This window comes from Callithrix jacchus, chromosome 5 (assembly GCF_049354715.1).
Source record: "Callithrix jacchus isolate 240 chromosome 5, calJac240_pri, whole genome shotgun sequence".
Lineage (NCBI taxonomy): Eukaryota > Metazoa > Chordata > Mammalia > Primates > Cebidae > Callithrix > Callithrix jacchus.
The window spans coordinates 96,661,627-96,673,676 of record NC_133506.1 but is presented as its reverse complement, the minus strand read 5'-3'; the positions used below and the strand labels follow the sequence as shown (position 1 = coordinate 96,673,676).

At 41.8% G+C, this 12,050-nt stretch overlaps 1 protein-coding gene and 1 pseudogene across 8 annotated transcripts in view; one reads left to right on the top strand and one right to left on the bottom strand.

The window, feature by feature from the left end:
* Nucleotides 1-18: 18 nt before the first annotated feature.
* Nucleotides 19-12,050, bottom strand: part of USP32 (ubiquitin specific peptidase 32) — a 248,828-nt gene continuing 236,796 nt past the window's right edge. For all 7 annotated transcript variants that reach the window (XM_035300720.3, XM_035300721.3, XM_008996980.5 and 4 more), the window contains 5 exons: nucleotides 10,790-10,981; nucleotides 9,570-9,858; nucleotides 4,393-4,817; nucleotides 3,375-3,467; nucleotides 19-2,574 (listed from right to left, as the gene is read on the bottom strand). In XM_035300720.3, coding sequence (XP_035156611.2) covers nucleotides 2,401-2,574; nucleotides 3,375-3,467; nucleotides 4,393-4,817; nucleotides 9,570-9,858; nucleotides 10,790-10,981 — 1,173 coding nt within the window. In that variant the 3' untranslated portion in view covers nucleotides 19-2,400. The remainder of the gene's footprint in view (nucleotides 2,575-3,374; nucleotides 3,468-4,392; nucleotides 4,818-9,569; nucleotides 9,859-10,789; nucleotides 10,982-12,050) is intronic.
* LOC103793153 (translationally-controlled tumor protein-like) lies at nucleotides 8,299-9,204 on the top strand (annotated as a pseudogene). The gene has a single exon (XR_004743335.3). The product of XR_004743335.3 is annotated as a translationally-controlled tumor protein-like (transcript).

Here is a 12,050-nt window from a genome sequence, read left to right as displayed (position 1 = left end):
GGATCACAGACAGAGAGGTTGAAGAATTTGACTTTCTGTGTTTACTTGTATGAGGCAAAACAGCACATAGAGGCATCCACAGTATTTAATTTGTTTGAATAATAGTTACAGATAAACAGGTACACCCCATATACAATGACCAATACTTTTTATACAGTTCATATTTCAGTACATCAACACTATTTTATTTACACTCTATTTATGTACATTAACATCTTTCTAAAGTCAGTGCATTGTCAACAAGTTTTATACAGTAATTTACAAGGTGAATGTAGTTAATAGTTAATTTAATAAATTTTCTGCTAGTTCGTGAATTAAAAAAAATTAATTACAACCAGTATAACAAACACACATCAAACAACATTAGTAGATTGTGCTACCTGCTTAAATAAAACATCTGTAAAGAAATTATTTAAAATCTTCCACTTTTTTTTTTGAGACAGAGTTTCCCTCTTGTTACCCAGGCTGGAGTGCAATGGCGCGATCTCGGCTCACCGCAACCTCTGCCTCCTGGGTTCAGGCAATTCTCCTGCCTCAGCCTCCTGAGTAGCTGGGATTACAGGCACACGCCACCATGCCCAGCTAATTTTTTGTATTTTTAGTAGAGACGGGGTTTCACAATGTTGACCAGGATGGTTTCGATCTTTGACCTCGTGATCCACCCGCCTCAGCCTCCCAAAGTGCTGGGATTACAGGCTTGAGCCACCGCGCCCGGCCCAAATCTTCCACTTTTTAATGGGACATGTCCAGGTAGGAATGGACACATTTTATATACTGAAAATCTGAAACTATAAAGTATGCATTTTGTCTGAATTTATTACATTATACAATTTAGGCCACTCCTTTCTACTTGCAATTATATTTCTTCTGAAAAGGATTTCAACTTAGGTAGTCATTTAAGGTAACCATTCCAAATGCTCTGAAAAGAACTAGATATTAATAGTTACTGGCCTCAGATATCAGAACACAAATGCTTAGTTACATTGGTAATTACTACCTATGAGGAAGAAAGGGTAGTGGAATCTGACAATTAATGAGAATCAACCCGAAGGCTCTAAATGAATAAACAAAGACCAAAAACAAGGTGAAACATTTCCTTCAAATATATATTTAAAACACTACACAGAAAAAAAATGCTACCTGAAATAAATAATATTTATATGTTTGTTCCAGTCTTGAATAATTGGAGGAAAAAATGAAGCAAAGAAACATAACTTTTGATGACTACTGTAAAATTTTTTAAAAAGACAAATATCAAAATAAAAAAATTAGTGGACATGCAAATAAAGCAAAACTAAAGTTGACTTCCTAAAACCACCAACTTCCTTAAATAAATTTATGAACTCCTAACGTCTGGGATGTATTTTGTTTTAATTTATAGCCCTTAGAGCCATCAAATACACACAAGCAGGTTCATTTGCATGTGTTCTCTCTTTTCTAAAGTGCAAAACAAACACGGAAAAGAACCACTAATTGTGAAACTTGATCTAGCTCCGAAGACGCTTACCTTCCCAGAAGCTCTTGTTGCAACATGTGCATGTGAAGATGATGCAAATATTGGCAAACGTCCCCTCCCTCAGCATGGGTGGGGGCTGGGGGTGTGGAATACATTTCTGAGGATACTTGAAGTATCCTAAATATAAGATGCCTCCACTGGGAGGGCCATGGTAGCTGGATTTCCCAGGATGCTTTTTCTTTTTGCTGGGTCTCCCACAAGGCTCTGGGTGGAAGGCACATAGCCCTTAAGAAAGCCTCCCTTTCAGACTAACCACTATATGCCCCTGCCACCAATGACTGGTTGTGTCTCAAACACAAACACAATGACAAAAACAAAAAGCAAGAACGACAGAGTAGGGAAACAATTTAAAAAATAAATAAATAAATCATCATCCATGCCATAAGAATCATTTGCACACCTTCATGATCTTGCTTTCTCCATCTTGTCAATATAATGGAATAAAACTTCAGGAAAAAGGAGGTAGCATATCATGTCGTCCCTAGACAACATTATAATTTTTTGTTTTTTACTTTGACTCCAAGGAAATCTTTAATATTTGTTATGATTATTGGTAAACTCTATACTCACTACATATTTGTTCACGTCTGGACAAGCACAGTTGAGTTATTTGGTCCCAGGTGGCTGGTGCCAAACTCTTTGTTTACAGGCTAATGGTGGGATCTGCCTGAAAGTTCTGTCAGAGAGCTTGTATGAGACTTCAAAATAAAATTATTACTACTCTTAAAGTTAACTATTTTAATTAGAATTTTTATTTTGTGCTTCAGGGTCACAGGATAAAATAACTACAGTTAGCTTGCCTTTCAGTGACGCTTCTGCCAAATGTCAGCTACAAGGAGTCATCTCCCTCACCACCAAGCTATCTAGCAGCCAGAGTGGTAGCTTTACTGTAACACACAGTACTTTTTATAATCAGACTCAAAGTCTTCATCCATACTGCTTGTGTCTGCCATCTTTTTGCCATCAATCTTTGGCAGAAATTGTGCATAGTCTATCCCCTGCTGCTCATAGAAAAGAATGTAGGCAGAGTCGGTGTCAATTTCATCAGGGTGAAGTTCCTGAAAGGGCAAGAAAAACCTTTAACAAAAAGCCATCACTATTATGGCTCTAAATCCCTGCCAGGGAAGGGAAAACCAACCCTCTCTAATTACTAAACATGATTGCTTCCAATAGGCTCACTAGTTTGGCTATCTCACACCTGCCCCTTTAAAATGAGCCCCATTATTTCCAATGTTTGCTCTGGGGAAAATATTTTGACCACAGACAAGTCAAAAAAGAATGACCTAAAACCCTATCAAATTCTAACAGTCCAGAAGATAGAAGACTTTTGCATTAATTAACTCCTTTTTTTTTTTTTTTTGAGATGGAGTCTTGCTGTGTTGCCCAGGCTAGAGTGCAGTGGTGCAATCTTGGCTCACTACAATCTCCACTTCCCAGGTTCAAGCGATTCTTCTGCCTCAGCCTCCAGAGTGGCTGGGATTGCAGGCGTGTGCCACCATGCCTGGATAATTTTTGTATTTTTAGTAGAGATGGGTTTTTACCATGTTGGCCAGGTTGGTCCCAAATTCCTGACCTCAAGTGATCTGGCTCCTCAGCCTGCCTCAGCCTCCCAAAGTACTGGGATTACAAGCGTGAGCCACTGGGCCTGGCCAATTCACTCTTTTTCCTCACTACTCATGTTTTCATTCCCTACTCTACATATCACTTTTGTTCCTTTAATAATGACAGCATCTATATATTGATTCTAACAGAAACATCTATTTCCTGAATAAGGAGATAGTCCATTATTTCAACAAATGTTCCCCAGATCTGTTGATATTCTGTTTCCAACTTTCATTCAAAGATTGAGAATGTTTACCTTACAGCTGCTGTCATTGTAACAGTACCACTTGCAGTTTGGGTTTTTGGCATAAGTGACATAATGGCCCCCACCCAGAATTCCTGAATGGCACTGTAAGAGATAAGAGATTGGAAGTATGTTAGTAGTTAATTGTACTATGGCCAGGGCATAGCTCTAGGATCTGAGCAGAAGAACACTGATCATGTAAACGATCAGTAGGTAAAAAAAATTTTTTGTAAAACCAAAGTAAACAAAAAGCAAAACTCAGAAGTCATAAGCTCCAAGTCTTGTGTGGATAAACAATCATTTTATAATTGTAATTATTATTATTTTGAGACACTGACTTACTCTATCACCCAGGCTGGAATGATCACAACTCTCTAAACACTTGACTTCTGGGGTTCAGGTGATCATTCTGTCTCAGCCTTCCAAGTAGCTGGGACCACAGGCACATGCCGCCATAACTTGCTCCTTTTTTTTTTTGAGACAGAGTTTCACTCTTGTCACCCAGGCTGGAGTGCAGTGGCACAATCTTGGTTCACTGCAGCCTCTGCTACCGGGTTCAAGTGATTCTCCTGCCTCAGCCTCCCAAGTAGCTGGGAATACAGGTGCACGCCAACACGCCCAGTTAATTTTTGTATTTTTAGTACAGATGGGGTTTCACCATGTTGGGCAGGCTGGTCTTGCACTCCTGACCTCAAGTGATCCACCCACCTTGGCCTTCCAAAGTGCTGGAATTACAGGCGTGAGCCACCGCGCCCGGCCACCTCGCTCCATTTTAAAAGTATTTGTATAGATGGGGCCCAGACTGGCCTCAAACTTCTGGGCTCAAGCGATCCTCCTGCCTCATCCTTCCAAAATGCCGGGATTACAGGTGTAAGCCATCACATCTGGGCAGGCCAAGATTTATGTAACTTTGTCTATCACTAATGCCTAGAAATAAACAGGACCTGAAAAAATACTTGCTGATGAATACATGAAGACAGGTGAACAAAACACAGACCTCTCTCTGAAAACCATATAATAAATCACTTACCGAAATTGCATATAGATTATAAATAGGCTTAATACGAGTGTCTTCTCTTTGGTCATCAGTGCTGTCTTCTTCACTGTGGTTTCCAAGCTGACCAATGCTGTAGCCATTGCCACATGCTTCATGCTCATAAAGGAATCCATTGGCCAAAGCTACCTCGTGGTCCTGAGGAGTGACTAGCTCTGGTTGGCTGCTCCCTAGCATATGCCCTCGGCTCAAGGCGTCAGCCAGCTCACAGATCTGCCCAGCCCCATTCTCTTTGCTGGCATCCAAGTTCTCCTTACTACTTGACAGTTTATTTTTGCTGCCAATCTGGGGCAGCCGGAGCCTCCCTTTGCTCCTCCCCAAAGTCCGTGGGCTGCTATTAGGGCTGCTGTTTTTGCTGGAGGGACAGCTGGTTCCACTTTTTCTTGTTGAAGAAGGAGAACCTGGGAACAGGAGAGAAGAAAAGATTGACAAATCCAAATGCCACAAGGTAAGCCGGCCCCAAATGCTAACTCTAAGGTTAGCTTCATAACTGCATACACAAAGGTAAAGATAGGGGAGTTGTGACTCGCTACTCTTTAGTTCCTATTATGTAGCCAGTAAGTTATATTTTTGTCTTCTTCAATGCCAAGTCCCTACAATCAACAATATCCTGAAAATGTAAAGTACATTATAGGGACTCAGAAAATAGCAGAAAGATGATTTATGTCAGATTCAATAGAAAAAAAGTGTAACTATCAGACTTCGGAGTTTTCCAAATACATATTCTTCTCCTTTGTAAAATTAGACAAAAACTATGACCACCATTTATTGAGTACTTTCTATTGTTAGATGTGGTACTGGGAATTTCTTGCTGTCTACTGTTATCTCTATGTCTTACAAAAATCCTGTAAGGCTTTAAACTTTTTGGTTATACCCTCTTGCCCCACCCACTTTTATACCTTTAAAAATGATTGAGGACCCTTAGAACTTTTACGTAATTTTTTTTTTTTTTTTAGGGAGGAAGGCAGGAAGGGAGGGAAGGAGGAAGGGAGGGAGGAAGGGAGGGATGAAGGAAGAAAGGAAGGAAGGGAGGAAGGGGGGAAGGAGGGAGGTAGGGAAGGAAGAAAATCAAGCAATGAGAGAGACATTGCCGATCTGGATCTAGAGGTTTACAAGTTGATTTCTTTTTTTGAGAGAAGGAAAGAAAAAAAAATGAGTAAAGGAGAGGAAGAAAGAGGAAGAGAAAGAGGGAGGGTGAACGGAAATATTGCTTTATTCTGAAAAAAAAAAAGGGGGTATTAATAATGGCCAATCAATGTTTCATTTAAACCTATGAGTAGGTGTGATGTGGCATTGACAATGTATATTTTGTGTATTTGTAGTGGAGAGCTCTACAAATATTTATTAAGTTTACTTGTTCAGTTCGAGTCCTTGATATCCTTATTAATTTTCTGTCTCATTGAATCTAAGTCTCTATGTATCTGGGTGTTAGGATCGTTAGCTCTTGTTGTTGCATTGATCCTTTTACCACTATATCTTTGTTGCTTTAAAATCTATTTTATCCGATACAAGATTTACAACTCCTGCTTTTTATTTATTTATTTATTTTTGCTCTCCATTTGGTTGGTAAATCTTTCTCCATCCCTTTGTTTTGGGTCTTTGTGTATCCTTGCATGTGAAACAGGTCTGGATGTAACATGCCGTTGGGTTTTGACTGTGTCTTTTGATTAAGGGATTTAGTCGATTTAAATTTAGGGTTACTGCCATTTGATGTTAACTGGCTGTTTTATCCATTCGTTGATGTAAATTCTTCATGCTGGTGCTCTTTACTTTTTGGTATATTTTTAGAACGGCTAATACTGGTTGTTTCTTTCTGTGTGTAATGTTTCTTTCAGAAGCTCTTGTAAAGCAGGCCTGGTGGTAATAAAATCTCTGAGTACTTGCTTGTTCATAAAAGATTTTATTTTTCCTTCAGTTGTGAAGCTTAGTTTGGCTGGATATGAAATTCTGGGCTGAAGGTTCTGTTCTTTGAGGATGTTGAATATTGGCCCCCACTCTCTTCTGGCTTGTAGAGTTTCTGCTGAGAGATCTGCTGTAAGTCTGATAGGCTTGCCTTTGTGGGTAACCTGACCTTTCTCTCTGGCTGCCCTTAGTATTTTCTCCTTTGTTTCAACCCTGATGAATTTAACGATTATGTGCCTTGGGGTTGCTCTTCTTGAGGAATATCTTTGTGGTGTTCTCTGTATTACCTGGGGTTGAATATTGACCTGCTTTGCTAGATTCGGAAAATTTTCCTGAATAATATCCTGAAGGGTATTTTCCAGCTTGGATTCATTCTCTCCGTCGCATTCAGGTACACCTATCAAATGTAAATTTGGCCTTTTCACATAGTCCCATATTTCTTGGAGACTTTGCTCACTCCTTTTTATCCTTTTTTCTCTAATCTTGTCTTCTTGTTTTCTTTCATTAAGTTGGACTTTGACCTCTGATATCCTTTCTTCTGCTTGAACAATTCGAGTGTTTAAACATGTGCATACTTCTTGGAGTTCCTGTATTGTATTCTTCAGTTCCATTAATTCACTTATATTCCTCTCTGTCTATTCTCAATAGGATTTCGTCAAACCTTTTTTCAAAGTTCCTAGTTTCTTTACATTAGGCTACAACGTGTTCTTTTAACTCAGAGAAGTTTCTTATTATCCATTCCCTGAAGCGTGATTCTGTTATTGGGATGCGCTCGTTCTCCATCAAGCCTTGTTCCATTGTTGATGTGGAACTGTGATCATCTTTAGAGGGAGAGGTGTTCTGATTTTGAGTATTCTCAGCCTTTTTATGCTGGTTTCTTCCCATCATTGTAAATGTATCCTCCTGTCGTCTTTGAAATTACCTACTTTCAGATTAGGTCTCTTGAGTGGACGTCCAAGTTGTTATTTCCCAGGGCCAGAACAGCGACATTAAGATTGATGGTGCTTTTCTGCCCAGGATTCTCCTGTCTGGCTTCCTTCTTGTGTCCGTAATAGGCGACTATGCCTTCCCGGGGCTCCAAACCTCAGTCAGAAGGGGAACCAGTCTCGTTTACTCTGCGCCGAGAGCTGCTGCGCCGAGGTGCCGTCACAACCGCTGTGCCGGCCTCAGGAGTTGTGCTGGGGACCTGTGTGGGTCCTCCAAACCTCGGTCAGAAGGGGAGCCAGCCCTGTTTACTCTGCTCCAAGAGCTGCCGCGCCAAGGTGCCGGCAAAACCGCTGTGCCGGCCACAAGAGTCGCACTGGCGACCCATGTGGCTCCTCCACTGATAATCTTCTGCTCTGTCAGTGACCAGGATTTGTCTGAAAGTGTGGCGTCCTCTAGTTCTCTGCGCTTTCACTGAGAGCTGCAATCCCGAGATGTTATCGATTGGCCATCTTGGATTGTTCCTATGTAAATTTTATATATCAATATTTCCCATATTACAAATTAAAACTGAGGAATGAAAAAGTACAATACATTAGTACGGATTTCACTGTCAAAGTTACAATATCATCCCATGTCATGTTGTCTCTCACACCATTGTACATTTGTGAGATAATAAAAGTGAAAAGGCACATATTGTCTTAGTATTTTTATGGAAATAGTTTTGGGCCAGGTGCAGTGGCTCATGCCTGTAATCCTAGCACTATAGGAGGCCGCAGCAGGAGGATCACTTGAACTCAGGAGTTCAAGTTCAGTCTGGGAAACATGGTGAAGTCCAATCTCTACAAAAATTAGCCAGGTACAGTAGTGTGTGCCTGTAGTCCCAGCTACTCAGGAGGTTGAGGTGGAAGGATCAATTGAGCCCAGGAGGTCGAGGCTACAGTAAGCTATGATCTCTGTTGAATCACTGCACTCCAGCCTGGATGACGGAGTAAGACCTTGTCTCAAAAATAAAATAAGGGCGCAGCGAACGATGATGTAAGAGACGTGCCCTCTATATGAGGTTGGGGAGCGGCTGAGTCGGCCTTTTCCGCCCGTTCCCCCCTCCCCGCTAGCGCGGCTTCGGCTGCACAGCGCTCGTTCCGAGCGTCGGGCTCCTGCTAAGCTAGCGCCGCCATCCTCTCCCGTCAGCAGCCATCTTGATTATCTACCGGGATCTCATCAGCCACGATGAGATGTTCTCTGACATCTACAAGATCCGGGAGATCGCGGACTGGCTGTGCCTGGAGGTGGAGGGGAAGATGGTCAGTAGGACAGAAGGTAACATTGATTGGTGGAAATGCCTCCGCCGAAGCCCCGAGGGGGCGAAGGTACCAAAAGCACAGTAGTCACTGGTGTCGATATTGTCATGAATCATCACCTGCAGGAAACAAGTTTCACAAAAGAAGCCTACAAGAAGTACATCAAAGATTACATGAAATCAATCAAAGGCAAACTTGAAGAACAGAGACCAGAAAGAGTAAAACCTTTTATGACGGGGGCTGCCGAACAAATCAAGCACATCCTTGCTAATTTCAAAAACTACCAGTTCTTTATTGGTGAAAACATGAATCCAGATAGCATGGTTGCTCTATTGGACTACCGTGAGGATGGTGTGACCCCATATATGATTTTCTTTAAGGATGGTTTAGAAATGGAAAAATGTTAACAAATTTGGCAATTACTTTGGATCTATCACCTGTCGTCATAACTGGCTTCTGCTTGTCATCCACACACCAGGACTTAAGACAAATGGGACTGATGTGATCTTGAGCTCTTCATTTATTTTGACCGTGATTTATTTGGAGTGGAGGCATTGTTTTTAAGAAAAACATGTCATGTAGGTTCTCTAAAAATAAAATGCATTTAAACTAAAAAAAAATAATAATAAAATAAAATAAAATAAGATAAGATAAAATAAAATAAGAGTTTTGATCCTCTGGACCCCCTGAAAGACGGGGAACCTCAGAACTTTTGCTATAAGGGGACAAGACAGCAGCTACCATTCCTGTTTACTGGGTATCAGGCACTGTGTGAAGTGCTTTACTCTCCATGTGTCAAACTCTCAACTCTGTGTAAACCTGCTATTATCTCCATTTTACAGATGAGAAATAGATTCAAGGAGGCTGAATCTCTTGCTAAAAGTTACATAGCTCAAATATAGGTAGGTCCAATTTCAGATAGTTTCCTTCCACCCAACTAACCTGATGTTCCAGAACAGAAGACAGAGAAACATATGTAGCCTACAAGGGTCCCAAGAAGGCACCTGCATAGGCCCCAGGTCTCACCTTTTGGGCTGCTGATAATGTTGGCGCTGAGTGAGGATGGGCTTTTGCTCAGGAGCACGTCCTCTTCCCCAGCTGAACTCTGCGCATCCACTTTCTTCACCTCTCTTGCCAGAACCCTGGTCTCAGAAAGCTCATCCCCCTGGGGTGTGAGTGGTTTACGCTGGCAGAGAGCTGGATCTCTTGGTACCAAAAAGGCACTCGGGTCAAAACTTTCCCGAGGAAATTTGACAATTTTCTGTGATTTTATCCATCGACCATTTACAAATTGAAATCGCTTAAGATGAATTATCTGGAGAAGTTAGAAAACATCTGTATTAAAGGGTTCTGAAGATACAAAATTTACATGGAAAAAACAGGTCTAATACATGTGAATATTTGGGAATATATAACAGAAACCCTTCATTATTCTTTAAATACTTCAAAAATATGGTTTTCATAAAGGCCTCTTCACAGGCCCCAGGGCACTGGTATGCTTGTGTACACACACTCAACTCAGCTGGGTGCCACAGCCACATGACTATGCGCAGTGGGTGCTGGCTCCGGGCTCAGTTGCTCTTCTAGAGTCCACAAAGGGCTAGCCTAAGCTTCCTCTCTCCACAGACCCAGAAGTTCACCTTCTTCTGAAGTTTACATTCACCACATTGGACCCCTTGTGGCAATTCTCATATTGCACTGAATTGCAGTTACTGGTCTACTCTCTTCTTCTAGGTTACATGCTCTTTAGGAAAAGGAATTACCAAACATTTGTAGAAAGATTCATCTCTGTATTCAACATAAAAACCTTGTACAGAAAGTGGTTTAAACACCGCAGCAGGAAGGGTCTTATTCTCAAAAATAACAAAATCAGCTGGACATGGTGGCTCACGCCTGTAATCCCAGCACTCTGGGAGGCCGAGGAGGGCAGACCATGAGTTCAGGAGTTCGAGACCAGCCTGGCCAACATGGTGAAACCCCATCTCTACTAAAAATACAAAAATTAGCCAGGCATGGTAGTGCATGCCTGTAATCCCAGCTACTTGAGAGGCTGAGGCAGGCGAATTGCTTGAACCAGGGAGTCAGAGGTTGCAGTGAGCTGGGATCATACCACTGCACTCCAGTCTAGGGATAGAGCAAGACTCCGTCTCAAAAAAAAAAACCCAAAAAACAAAACCTCTTGTTGGTTTATATCTTCTTCCTTGTATGCTAGATTCCTGCTCTTTCAGAGGCAGATTGTAACATACCAGGATGGGTGGAAGCCTCCAGAGATCCAGCTTCTTGGTTGCCAAGCAGTGGGTCTTACACTTGGAACAGTAGTACATTTCATTTTCCCCTAGTTCTTCCTCATTAGTGAAAGCACGGAGACAGCTGTCTAGGTTGATGGGCTCGGCTTGTGCTCTCCGACTCTGCTCCACACTCTCATGCTCATCTACGACCTGCAGGAAGAGAGAACAGGAGGAAAGGGGGGTGTGGGAAGGCATTTGAAGTGGTGATCCAGTTAGCTATGCATCGTCCTCTTGGTCACTCACCCTCATCTTACTCTATATAAGGAAAAAGAAAATACAACTGGCTGGGTATGGTAGCTCATGCCTGTAATCCCAGCACTTTAGGAGGCCAAAGTGGGACGATTGCTTGAGTCCAGGAGTTCGAAACCAGCCTAGCCAACATAGATCCTATCTCTGTAAAAGAAAAATTAAAAAATAAGCTGGGTGTTGTGGCACATATCTGTAGTTCCAGCTACTCAGGAGGATTGCTTGAGCCTGGGAGGTAGAGGTTGCAGTGAGCCGTGATTATGCCACTGCACTCTAGCCCATATGACAGAGAGAGACTTTGTCTCAAAAAAAAGGAAAAGAAGCCAGGTACAGTGGCTCAAGCATATAATCCCAGCACTTTGGGAGGCCGAGGCGGGTGGATCACGAGGTCAAGAGATTGAGACCATCTTGGTCAACATGGTGAAACCCTATCTCTACTAAAAGGTGGCATGTGCCTGTAATTCCAGCTACTCAGGAGGCTGAGGCAGGAGAATTGCCTGAACCCAGGAGGTGGAGGTTGCGGTGAGCTGAGATTGCGCCATTGCACTCCAGCCTGGGTAACAAGAGCGAAACTCCATCTCAAAAAAAAAAAAAAGGAGAAGAAAACACAACCCACCCTAGAGTCTGAGCAAATACAGACTCAAAAACTACCTACACATTTATTCACAAGTCTCACATCAGTAATATTCTGGATAAAATTTCTATTTATATGACCATAGCTTTTCTTGAAACATTTTTGAATGCTTCAAAATGACAAAAACAAAAACAAAGAATTGTATTTATTTAACCATTTTGGAATCCTATAAGGGATTATATGTGAGCTGGCCTTCAAGCCACCAGGATGCTGACAGTGAGCCATTTATTTTTAATCAGAAAGCCAGAGCATTATTAGCATGCTGCAGACTTTACAGAAGCTAGGAGAAATAACATGAAATGCAGAAGCCAGATCTGGATGAAATAAGGGCACAGAAAA